The following is a 13,216-nucleotide window of genomic DNA, read 5'->3' as shown; positions in this document are numbered from 1 at the left end:
AAAAGAAAAAGAAAGTACATGCCATGAAGTTAAACAGCAATATATTTAAAATAAATAACAGAATTTTTTTTTTTTTTTCAATTCAGTGAATAGTGTGGTAAGGTCTGGGCACACTCCCCCAAAGTTGGGTATGCAGCACCACTGGACCTCATCTGGGTCAAGCACCAGCTTTAATTGAAGAATGTTTCCAGGACCTTTCCAGAGCTTGACCAGCTCAGCAGCTCCAAAGTACTAGCAGTCTGCCATTCACTGTAATCTCAAAGACAGACATTGTTAACTAGACAATTCTTGCCAGTAGTCTTTATTCCTCTGTACTAAGTAGCTCGGAGTGAAATCATAATTGCCCACTGCTTTGGGCCCCAAAGCTCAATTCAGCTTCTTGGAGACTTTCCTATATATAGCCCTTACCAGGCCGTCATCTCCCTGCCTGGAGAAGGGGATTTACAGGAATAGTCTGGTTGGACTCTTAGCATATACAAATAAGCTCTCTATGGATTCTTTCCACTTTGTCTCCAACATAGACTAGGTGATTTTCCTTTTAATTATCTGCCTCCACACTCTGGATGACACCACTATTTTCATAACACTGTTTCTCAATGTCATCCTCCATCCCCAGCTTATAATTAAAAGGAAAAACTAACAAAACAAAGCTGAACTCAATCCTCCCAGCCTTTCTGCATTAGTCATGCAACCTAACAAAACAGTGCTGAGCTACTACCCTCTCCAGAACTAATACAAACAGGTATCTGGAATCTTTTTTTCAGTATCTTTGCTCTCTGTCCCCATTGGACTTTCCCTCTGTGAGCAGTCCTCTTGTAATTCTGTCCATTCTCCATTATTATTCAGCCTTACTCAGGGCTTGCAGAACCATCTTTCTCCAAGGACCTCCTTCCAACATTAGGCAGGTTTCCTTCCATCAAACTCAGTTTCATGCACATCCTTTCCCCCTTCTCTTCTGGCCAGACTGCTTTTATACAAGAGTTGAGAAGCTTCTAGAGTAGGGTTACCATATGGCTCCAGAAAAAAGAGGACGGACTGAGACATCCAGGTTTAAACCCAGATGTCTCAATCTGTCCTCCTTACTTCTTTTGCTTTCAATGGAAGTAAAACCCGGATGTCTCAATCCATCCTCCTTTTTCTGGAGCCATATGGTAACTCTATTCTGGAGCAACTTCACCACTTATCAGATTCCAGCCAGAGTTTTTACCTTGCTCCAGAAAAAGGAAGATGGATTGAGACAGCCAGATTTACTTCCATTGTTTTCAATGGAATGTCTCTATCTGCCCTCCTTACTTCCATTAATTGCAGTGGAAGTAAAACCTGGATTTCTCAATCCTTCTTCCTTTTTCTAGAACTATATGGTAATCCTAACCTTGCTTTTCCAAGCTCCCAAAGCTTCCTGGGAAATATAGTTCTCCCTGAACATAAGCCTATCCTTCTCTGGTCCTCCTCCAGGAATCACACCTCAGAGCTCCCCTCAGTGGCCTCTAAGCATATACCACCCCTATAACAGCCATCCCTGATTCTCAATCTCCCTCTTATGGCATCTGTCCTATATGACAGGCCCCTTGTCTGTCACAATAGTTAAGCTCAGAGAATGACACAGGGAAAAAATCTCTCCCCGTCACCGCCCCGTCCCCAGCCCACCATCCTCTGCACCGCCCCGTCACCGCCGTTCCCTTCACCGCCCCGTCACCGTCACCGCCATCCCTTTCACCGCCCCGTCACCGCCACTGCCATCCCATTCACCGCCCCGTCACCGTCCCTGCTGCATCCATATAAGCCTTAGTACTGTAATATTTAGCTTATTCCTTTCTTATAAATCAAAGTTCCTGCTGCTGAACTAGAGAAAGAGATGTTCAGCTGGCAGGGCTTTGTTTATAAATTTTTATCAACACAACTAATATACTACTTTATCCTAAAGCAAAAAATAAATAAATAAATAGAATTTTATTTTCTACCTTTGTTGTCTGGTTTCTGCTTTCCACATCTTCTCATTCAATTCCTTCCATCCACTGTGTGTCTTCTCTTGGTGTCTTCCATTTGCTGTTACTGTGCCTCTCCCTTCACCCCCCCCCCCCCCAATTGGTCTAGCACCCATCTTCTTCCCTCCGCTCCCCCATAGTCTGGCATCTGTCTTCTTCCCACTCTGTCTTCCACATTTCCCTTCAGGGTCTGTTCCTCTCCACCCTCCTTCAATGTCTGTCCTATTCCTTTCCTCCACCACCCTTCCCTCCCTCCTTTACCATCTGTTCCTTTCTACCACCCTTCAGCTCCTCTTGCGTGGCCTATCTATCTACCTTCCTCCCTCTTATTTTCATGGCACGTTACAATGTAATTTGTGCAAGCCACTGGAGCCTGCGAGCTCGGTCCCTGTCCCATCCCCACAAACCATCTCGCTTCTGTGCTCCTATTTTCCCCATTTCTAATATCTCCCCTATGTATCTGCCATTGCCCCCCCCCCCCTGTGTCCATATACCATCCCCATGGCATGTCTCTGTCCCTATGCCCCATGCACATAATTTCCCCTCTTTCTGTTACCTTCCTGTGTCCAGATTTCCCCTATCTTCCTCTTCCATACCAGTGTGTCTCTTCTTTTCAACCCCATCTAGCTTTTTTCCCTCTTTCTTCCCCCCCCTGCTTCTAGCATCTGGCTCACCTGCCTGTCCTTCCCTTTCTTTCCTGCTGTGGGTTTTTCTTTCCGTCTTCATCCCCTTGGCCCAGAATCCTTTTCCCTTTCACTCCCTCCTTCCAGTTTGATCCGGGAACTCGGGCGATCGCACGGTCCCCGCAGCCCCCACCCGCCTGCCCAATCGATCCTAGTGTTTAGCCAGCTCTCTCCCTTCTCCTCACCTTAGTTTGCAGGCTTTCTTTTTCGGCGACCTGCACACTTTCCCAAAGAGCCGCGCACGCGCGGCTGCTCAGTGTTCAATCTTCTGCTCTGCTGCAACTTCCTGTTTCCGGTTGCGTCAGAGCAGAAGATCGAAACTGAGCAGCAGTGGGTGCGCGGCTCTTTGATAGCGTGCGGGTCACCGAAAAAGAAAACCTACAAACTAAGGTGAGGAGAAGGGAGAGAGCTGGCTAATCACTAGGATCGATTGGGCAGGCAGGTGGTGGCTGCGGGGACCACACGATCCTTCATGCCTCACTGCGGGGACAAGACCATTCACCGCTCCACGGGGCGGTGAAGAGCCTTGTCCTCGTAGCGACTGCTAGTTTTCGTTCCCCGTTTCGGCGGGTTACCCGCGGCTAAACGCGGTGGCCGCAGGTAAACCGCCACCGTGTCATTCTCTAGCCATGTTTAAAAATTCCTGGAGGTGCAGTCCACAAACTGTTATTAAGGAAGACCTGGGAAAAGCCATTGCAAATTCCTTGGGGGTCAGTATCATGGAATCTTGCCTCTTCCTGGGAATTCTGCTAGGTACTTGTTGACCTGGATTGGTTACTCTTGGAAGCAGGGATACTGGGCAGCATAGACCTTTGGTCTGACCCAGTATGGCAAATTCTTATATTCTTGGTATACCCTCACCAATTTTCATGACTTGTCTTCTGTGTACCTCATAATAATTTTGTGACAATTTTGTGGTGATTTTTTTAAAAACTTTCTTTCCTAGCAAACAGGAAGGGTACAAAACATCAAAACAGTGCAAAGAACTAAAACCAATGTGCATTCAATTTACAAAAACAGAAACAAAGTGAAACAGTACAAAAGATAAGTTTATACAGCAGAAATAAAAATTTAATTCCACCAGCTTCAAAAGCTCCCACATGTTCAACATTATAGCATCCTAAAGTTTTGCCCCCCTCACACACACATTTCGCTCTGTAAACTGCAGTATTACTATTTCCCCCCCCTCCTCAAACCCCTCCCCTTTGTTTCTACTAGAATCCCAGAGGCAAAATTTGTGCACTGTTGCCATAATGCCTTAATAACCACCCACCCAGTGTGGCAGAATCTACTCAATTCCCAATTAGATATTTGCATCATAAGATGTTGCCATTTTTTGGGTGCTGAGGCGTGCTGGTTCATCCAATGTTGTACACTTCCCCCTCCAAATCCGCAGTTTCAGCATCCACGGATTCGGTTATTCGTGATTTTAAACCATTTTACTTTTTTGGGCTATTTTAAGCCCTGTAAGCCCCCCCTTAAGCCTTTCCTGGTGGTCTAGAGGGTTTTTGGGGCAGGAGCGATCTTTCTACACTCCTGCCCCGTGCCGATCGCTCATAGGAAATGGCTGCCTTGAGCTCCTGTAGTCTCTTGAGACTACGACTGGAGCTCAAGGCAGCCATTTCCTATGAGCGATCGGCACGGGGCAGGAGCGTGGGAAGATCGCTCCTGCCCTGAAAACCCGCTAGACCATCAGGTAAGGCTTAAAGGGGAGGGGGGGGGGCTTACAGGGCTTAAAATAGCCAGGGGGAAGCGGGGGTTAGGGGCAGAACCGGCCCGAATATTATTTGCGTTTTTTTAATATTCGTGGGCTGGCTCTGCCCCTAACCCCTGTGGATAAGGAGGGAGAAGTGTAATATTGTTTTCTTGGCTAAAATCAAGGTTAAGGTGACAAATGTCCTCATGTTCCAGGACCCTTTGTCTAATAAAAAAATAAAATCCTTAGATACAGATACACTGCCATTTAGGCTAGGGTTTTCTTGGCCTAAATGAGTGTGCCTAAGGTAGATGCCTACTGATTCTTAAGTTAATCCACGCCCAAACTCCACCCTGAATCCATCCCTAACCATGCCTCTTTGCCAGTAGGTGCCTCAGTGTAGACACCTCCCTCAAAGTGGAGAGTGTGATGTAGTGGTTAGAGCTACAGCCTCAGTACCCTGGAGTTGTGGGTTCAAACCCCATGCTGCTCCTTGTGACCCTGGGCAAAACACTTAATCCTCCACTGGCCCAGGTACATTAGATAGACTGTGAGCCAACTATGACAGATAGGGAAAATGATTTGTAACCTGTTCTAAGCTCCTTTGGGAGAATGGGCAAATAAATTAATTTAGTGATTGTTTTTAAATGATGCTTTCAGTTATCAGCACTGATTAAGCCAATTAAACTGTAGGCGTCTTTTATAGAATCAGGACCTATATGCAGGAACTCACAATCTAAACTTTGTACCTGGGGCACTGAAGTGTTAAGTGACTTGCCCAAGGTCACAAAGAGCTGCTGTGGGAATCAAATCCAGTTCACCAGGATCAAAGCCTGCTACACTAACCATTAGGCTACTCCTCCACTGTTAACAAAATTGTAAGCTTTAACGTTAAATTGTACCTGCTGTACACTGCCTTTCATAAAGATAGTTAATAGTTTCCAATAAAGGTAGTTAATACTTTCCAATAAAATTAATTCACTGCACTGTATTATCTACAGCAGGGGTGCCCACACTTTTTGGGCTTGTGAGCTACTTTTAAAATGACCAAGTCAAAATGATCTACCAACAATAAAATTTAAAAAAAAAACACAACGCACACTGTACGCATACAATTGTTAATTATCATTCCTATTCTGGGGTTTTTTCAAAGAGGTCAAAGGAGATGACTCTATGCACTGTCACCTCAGTAACAACCATACAAAAATAGACAAATACCCACCCCCTCCCTTTTTACTAAACCACGATAGCAGTTTTTAGCGCAGGGAGCTGCGCTGAATGCCCAGCGCTGCTCTCGACGCTCATAGGCTCCCTGCGCTAAAAACCTCTATTGCGGTTTAGTAAAAGGGGACCATATTGTAAAATATAGACAGCAGATATAAATTCAGACACATTTTGATCACTAAATTTAAAATAAAATCATTTTTTCTACCTTGTCTGGTGATTTCATGAGTCTCTGGTTGCACTTTCTTCTTCTGACTGTGCATCCAATCTTTCTTCCCTTCTTTTAGCCTGTATGCTTCCTCTCTTCCTGACCTCATTCCCCCCCCCCCCAATGTTTTCTTCTTCTCTCCTTGCCCTCTCTTTCTTTCTCTCTTCATGCCCCCATTCTTTTTTTCTGTTTCTCTTCTTTCCTTCTGTCTCCCTGCCTGCCCTCTTTCTCCCTCCCTGCCCACCCACAAGCCACTGCTTCTGCCGCTGCCATCGGATAACAGGCCCCCAAAGCCGCCCGCCGCCGGCCAAGCTCTCCTTGTTTCGGGCCCACCAGCATTCCTCTCCCCGACGTCAATTTTGCCGTCGGAGAGGAAGTTCCGCTGGCCAGAACTTCCTCTCCGACGGCACAATTGAGGTCGGGAAGAGGAAGGCTGATCGGCCCAAGATCGACATTTTGGGAAAAATGCTGCCGGGTCCTGCCTTTGAGGAAACAGAAAGTAGGCAGGACCTGGCAGCAAGAAGAGCAAATCGCAAGCTTCACTGACCTGTCTCCCGCTTTAGCCCGCGAACAGGGCTCTAACATGTGCGTGCCGGCTTCCCTTCTTACCCCCTCCCCCTCCCCGGACATAACTTCCGGTTTCAGAGGGAAGCGAAGGGAAGCCGTACAAGCACATGTTAGCCCCCGGAGCATAAGTTCCCCAAGCCTTTTTTTGTTTTTTTATTTTAAATGTTGAGCAGCGGAGGCAGCAGCAGAATTCAGGAGCGGGCCAGTCAGGAGGGGAAAAAAGAGAAGGGAAGAAGGGAACCCGTTCTGCGATCGACTGGGGTCGCCTGAGCGAGCGACCTGTCGATCGCGATCGACGCGTTGGGCACCCCTGATCTACAGCATTAACAGTTGTTGCTCAGTAAGGACCTCAGCTTTAACTAAGACACGGTCCCTGCCCATTCCCGCTCATTCAATGCCCACTCCAAAATGGTATTTTCCATGTTAACTGTTTTAACAAAGCTTAATTTATAGAGGCCTCAGTATTCTTTACTGGGAAGACACATTTTGAAGCCATTTACACATATGTACATAAACTGACAATTGCTCTTTTTCAACATGCTAACAATGCACATGTTGCATCAAAACATGTGTTCTAGACATATTTTGAATGGGCTCAAATAATTCTTGTAGACAGAAAAAAAACACCATACTGAGACTTGAAGATTCCTTTTAAAAAAAAAAAAAGAAAATATATCCTATAAAATGCAGGTGCAAAGGTTTACGCTTACATTTATTGAGATTTTCTGACAAGTACTTTAAACTTACAGCTTATGCCAAAGAGAAAGGCATTTATGTACGGTAATTTCTTTTTGAAACTTTGTACAAAGGTCATGAGCATCTGCGGACTTTGTCCCCAAATAGATAGCCTTCCTGAACAGATTATGGCCTAATATGGCTGATGCCTAATCATGGGCCTCGTTGAATTAAATCTCTGTGATAGCAATAGTAGCTTGATCTCCCCTGCCACTTAGGACTTACAAATGTTGGTATTTTAGTACCTAGACAAGGAACATTTGTGTTCATAACCTTTCAAATATCTCTCCTCTCATTGTCCCCTTGTTTTTTTCTTCTACTATCCCTCCCTGCTGTGGTGTTCCTGTTGTTTACAGGTAGCTTTGTGAGTTACACAATTGTGTTTTCCTATACCAAATTCAGTCACTTATTGTCTTAACTGTCATCTTAACTATCCCCTACAGGTCCTGTCGGACATTACCTACTAAAATGTACATATTACATTTTCGCTCAGCAAATTGTATTTCTATACTATTGCCTCCTGAAGTCTCTGATCTCTGTATTTCCTCTGAATATCTACTTATTGTATTTCGCTGAATGTCCAGCACTCTTGATTGTAAACCGCTTAGAAGTCGCAAGATTGTGATGGTATAGAAGAATAAAGTTATTATTATCTTCCTCACTGTTGAGAGAAGTTGAAATAGAAGAGGCTGGAACTTACTAGCAAAAACTGTTCACTAGCCAAGTTAAATACACCTTAAGGTCCATGAAACAGGACACTGTGATTAACAAATGATCCACAATTGACTTCACATTTCAGCAACATAAGCAGGGACTGGCAACCTGTGGGAAAAGTATGCATGCATTCATTGTTTATGCATGTACACAGTTATAAAATTATCTTCTGATCAAATCAGTAAGCAATTTGAGCATCATGTCTGTGAATGGATTCAAGAACATCAAGACAGAACGGATTATGGCATCTCTGAAATCTCGCCTTAAATGTGTGCCAGAAAATAATTAGTGGTAAAAATACCTACCCAAACTGTTTCCACTGCTGGATGGCCAAGAGGTTATTCTGTTCAGCTTTTTCTTTCTGCATGAATCGGACGTGGACATCACCAAAACTTCCACTTGCTCCTTCCTGATTTCTCGCAGGAGTTGCATGCGGCACCTGGTAAAAGCTGGGAAGGAAATCTTCCCATTCTCCTCCACCCCCAATTGATGCATGATTTCTGCTACAGACCCCTCCATGTTCAGCTGGCGGCACACCATCATCAAGTCATTTCTAGAAACAATTAAAAAACGAGAGAAATTTATTTATTGGGATTTAATAACTGCCTTTTTTCATGAAGAGATTCACCCACAGCAGCAGCTCTAATGACTAGACCACACCTCATCCTGGGATTAGAATGAAACTATAATTTTATATATAACCCTGTGCAAGTTCAATTGGAGACCCCTACATCCATGGACAAGTTAAACTGATAAAGGAAATGATCAATCAGACTTTCATTTGATGAAAAAAAAAACATATTTAGTTCACATCATTCAGCGATCCCCCCTCTACAGTCTTTTATTTCCGTTCATCATATACACTTTTCCTGTGGTTCGCATGCCCATTTGTTTTTCGCCCACCAATCTAGCCCTATTTCCTTCATTCTTCCCCACCTTCTTATGTTAAATTTCAACTTGTCCATTCCTGGCTTCCGTATTGATGTCTTTGACTCTGCTTTTTTACATCATCCCACAGCGCCATTTCTTCCATCTTCCCGTAGTGTCTTCATTTTTACTTATCCTGCGGATTGCCAGAGTATTTGGTTTGGTACGAACGCTCTCCCAAAGTAAGTTTGCATGTGTCCTTTTGTCACTCTTATCTTTGATATCTACAAGTTTTTTTTACATACGAGTTCTAATCTCTTTGTCACCTCTTAAATCTACTCTTAGGGCCTCTTCTATCAAACTGAGCTAGCAGTTTTTAGCGCAGAGAGCTGCACTGAATGGCCCGTGCTGCCCCCGATGCTCATAGGAACTCTTTGATAGAAGAGGCCCTTAGTCTTATAGTTTTTAATTTCGTTATAATCATATTTGGTCTCTCTTGGTAGTTATACACATATATTTGTATCGACCTGTTCTTTTTCAATGGTTTCTCCCTCTGATTTGGTTTATCCTTATGATTTATTTTTACCCATTTGGCTTTTCTGATTGTTGCTCCTTTTAATGTGTTTTATTCCAAGAGTAAGTTTTTAAACCCATATGTTTTAATACGTGTAGTTCTTATTTATATTTAATTAAACTTTGGTTAGCTCAATATTGGTTACGGCTTTTAAATTAGAAACATAGAAACAGAGAAATAGACGGCAGATAAGGGCCACGGCCCATCAAGTCTGCCCACCCTACTGTCCCTCCCCTCCCTTTGCCCTGTGAATAGATCCCATATGTCGATCCCATTTGGCTTTAAAATCAGGCACGCTACTAGCCTCAATCACCTGCAGTGGTTTTCCATTTTTAATTAAAAAAATTTTATTAGTATTGTAAGTGATCCAATGTCCCAACTTCCAGATGACAGCGCCAGCATCTATTAGACTTGGAACTATCTACTCTATGTAAACGAACTGGGGTCCAAAAAACTCTATGTAACAAAAAACAAACAAACCATGTTTATGGCCATTCAGAAGGGATATTATAAAAAAATTTTGGAAGTTTGGGAACCATTAACTAAATATTGTAAGGATTGATTTATTTATGTAAATGAGGAAAACATACACATCCGGGGAGGAGGATATATTTTGGCACTGATTAAGAGGTATGGATAGGTTGTTTACAGGTATTTTTATGAGTTGTTCAATTGGAAAAACGGGTGGGGGAAAATAAGTCTTGTCATTATTTCTATTAAGTTTATTGTGCTGTAATGTTAATATTTTATATAAATGCATCATCTCTTGTGCACAATTGTAGTTTTTAAAAATGAATAAAGAATTTTTAAAAAATGTATTTGAAATTCTTTATTCAAAAATTTTTATTTATGTCATTGTGTTCATCATATTTATTCTTAACTTACCTTTTTTACTTTTTTTTATTTATCATTTTCATATTTAAACAATCAAGTTAACAACTTGTACAGAAAGCTTTAAGCATAAAATAATAATATTATAAAGATTATTTAAATAAAGAAACAATACTGGAACCAATGAAGGAAACTCAAGAGAACAAGAGCACCCTAAGTACAAATAAAAAAGCCAAAAACAGAAAACTATTACTGTTGGGGGATTCCATCATCAGAGGCATTAACCTTGGAACACAGGGCGAGGAGTCCAAAATAGTGAAATGTCTTCCAGGATCCTCAGCTACCAGGAGTTCCAGGCAAATACTGACTATAATTAAGGAAGAAACTAAGGATTTTAACACTGATGTTGTTATCCATCTGGGAACAAATGACCTGGCCAACAACTCCACACTTGCAGCACAGAAAGCTTTTCAGGAGCTTGGTGAGGGCGTGAAACCTTTTGTAAAGACTTTAGCTTTTTCTGAAATACTGCCTGCATATGGAAAAGGAGAGCATAGAATGAAAAACACAGAGGACTTTAATAGATGGCTCAGAGCCTGGTGTCATCAAGAAGGCTTCAGGTACATAGGAGGATGGGGAAATACATGGAAGGACAAGAAGCTATATTGCACTGATGGGCTACATATTACTACAGCAGGAAAAATAAACCTTGCAGAGAAATTTAGACAATATTTTTCCAGGCATTTAAACTAGAAGGTGGGGGTGGTGTATGTACGAAGGACAATTATAGAGACCACCCCCGGCAAAAGAAAAGATGTGATAGTAGTAAAGGCTGCAACATAAGCAATATCAGCAACTCATTTCTTAGTATTGCAACGGAAAGTGAAACGACACAAAAATCCATACGAAAAAGGAGATTATTGCTGAAAAATAGCTGGAAAGCGATGACCACAAATGCTCGCAGTCTAAGCAACAAAGTTCATGATCTGCAAGCCCTGATATTAGAGGCAGATCTAGATATTGTTGCTATCACAGAGACATGGTTCAGTGAATCACATGGATGGGATGCAAACATACCGGGATATAATCTTTTTAGGAAGGACAGAGATGGTCATAAAGGTGGAGGAGTAGCTCTCTATGTAAAGATCAATATCCAAGCGACCGAAATGCAAGGGACCTGGGGAGAGGAAGAAGCGATATGGATTGCTCTGAAAAGAGAAGATGGAACTTCTATCTACGTGGGTGTAGTCTACAGACCTCCGACTCAATCGCAGCAAATTGATAAGGATCTGATTGTGGATATCCAAAAGTTTGGAAGGAAAGAGGAGGTTCTGCTGTTGGGAGATTTCAACCTGCCGGATGCGGACTGGAATGTTCCGTCTGCGGAATCGGAAAGAAGTAGGGAGATTGTGGATGCCTTTCAAGAGGCTCTGCTCAGACAAATGGTGACGGAACCCACAAGGGAAAAAGCGATATTGGATCTGGTCCTCACAAATGGAGAGAGTATCTCTAATGTTCGAGTGGGTGCTCACCTGGGTAGTAGCGATCATCAAACGGTTTGGTTTGATATAACGGCTAAAGTGGAGAGCGGCCGCACGATACTTAAAGTCCTAGATTTCAAACGTACGGACTTTAATGCAATGGGAAAGTACCTGAAGAAAGAGCTGTTAGGATGGGAGGACATAAGAGAAGTGGAAAGACAGTGGTCTAAGCTGAAAGGAGTGATAAAAATGGCTACGGACCTTTATGTGAAGAAAATCAATAAAAACAAAAGAAAAAGGAAGCCGATATGGTTCTCCAACCTAGTGGCTGAGAAAATAAAGGCGAAAGAGTTGGCGTTCATGAAATATAAAAAAACCCAAGAAGAGGAGAGCAGAAAAGACTACAGGGTGAAACTGAAAGAAGCCAAGAGAGAGATACGTTTGGCGAAGGCACAGGCGGAAGAACAAATGGCTAAAAATGTAAAAAAGGGAGATAAAAATTTTTTCAGATATATTAGTGAAAGGAGGAAGATAAAAAATGGAATTGCTAGGCTAAAAGATGCTGGGAACAAATATGTGGAGAGTGATGAGGAGAAAGCAAATGTGCTAAACAAATACTTCTGTTCTGTGTTCACAGAAGAAAATCCTGGAGAAGGACCGAGATTGTCCGGCAAAGTTACACGAGAAAATGGAGTAGATTCTGCGCCGTTCACGGAGGAGGGTGTTTATGAGCAACTTGAAAAACTGAAGGTGGACAAAGCGATGGGACCAGACGGGATCCATCCCAGGATACTAAGGGAACTCAGAGAGGTTCTGGCGAGTCCTATTAAAGACTTGTTCAACAAATCTCTGGAGACAGGAGTGATTCCTGGGGATTGGAGGAGAGCGGATGTGGTCCCTATTCATAAAAGTGGTCACAGGGATGAAGCAGGAAACTACAGGCCGGTGAGCCTCACTTCAGTTGTTGGAAAAATAATGGAAGTGTTGCTGAAAGAAAGGATAGTGTATTTCCTTGAATCTAATGGGTTACAGGATCCGAGGCAACATGGCTTTACAAAAGGTAAATCGTGCCAAATGAACCTGATTGAATTTTTTGATTGGGTGACCAGAGAGCTGGATCGAGGACATATGCTAGATGTAATTTATTTGGATTTCAGCAAAGCCTTTGATACAGTTCCTCATAGGAGGCTGTTGAACAAACTTGAAGGGCTGAAGTTAGGACCCAAAGTGGTGAACTGGGTCAGAAACTGGCTGTCGGACAGACGCCAGAGGGTGGTGGTTAATGGAAGTCGCTCGAAGGAAGGAAAGGTGACTAGTGGAGTCCCTCAGGGTTCGGTGCTGGGGCCAATCCTGTTCAATATGTATGTAAGTGACATTGCTGAAGGGTTAGAAGGAAAAGTGTGCCTTTTTGCAGATGATACCAAGATTTGTAACAGAGTAGATACCGAAGAGGGAGTGGAAAATATGAAAAAGGATCTGCAAAAGTTAGAAGAATGGTCTAATGCCTGGCAACTAAAATTCAATGCAAAGAAATGTAGAGTAATGCATTTGGGGATTAATAATAGGAAGGAACCGTATATGCTGGGAGGAGAGAAGCTGATATGCACGGACGGGGAGAGGGACCTTGGGGTGATAGTGTCCGAAGATCTAA

The 13,216-nt window shown here is 43.0% G+C and overlaps 1 protein-coding gene across 1 annotated transcript in view; it reads right to left on the bottom strand.

The window, feature by feature from the left end:
- Positions 1–13,216, bottom strand: part of MCC (MCC regulator of WNT signaling pathway) — a 572,218-nt gene that overhangs the window by 513,847 nt on the left and 45,155 nt on the right. The window contains 1 exon segment of the mRNA XM_033929092.1: positions 8,118–8,365. Coding sequence (XP_033784983.1) covers positions 8,118–8,365 — 248 coding nt within the window.

Source organism: Geotrypetes seraphini, chromosome 1, assembly GCF_902459505.1.
Source record: "Geotrypetes seraphini chromosome 1, aGeoSer1.1, whole genome shotgun sequence".
Classification (NCBI taxonomy): Eukaryota; Metazoa; Chordata; class Amphibia; order Gymnophiona; family Dermophiidae; genus Geotrypetes; species Geotrypetes seraphini.
This window is presented reverse-complemented; position numbering and strand designations above follow the sequence as displayed.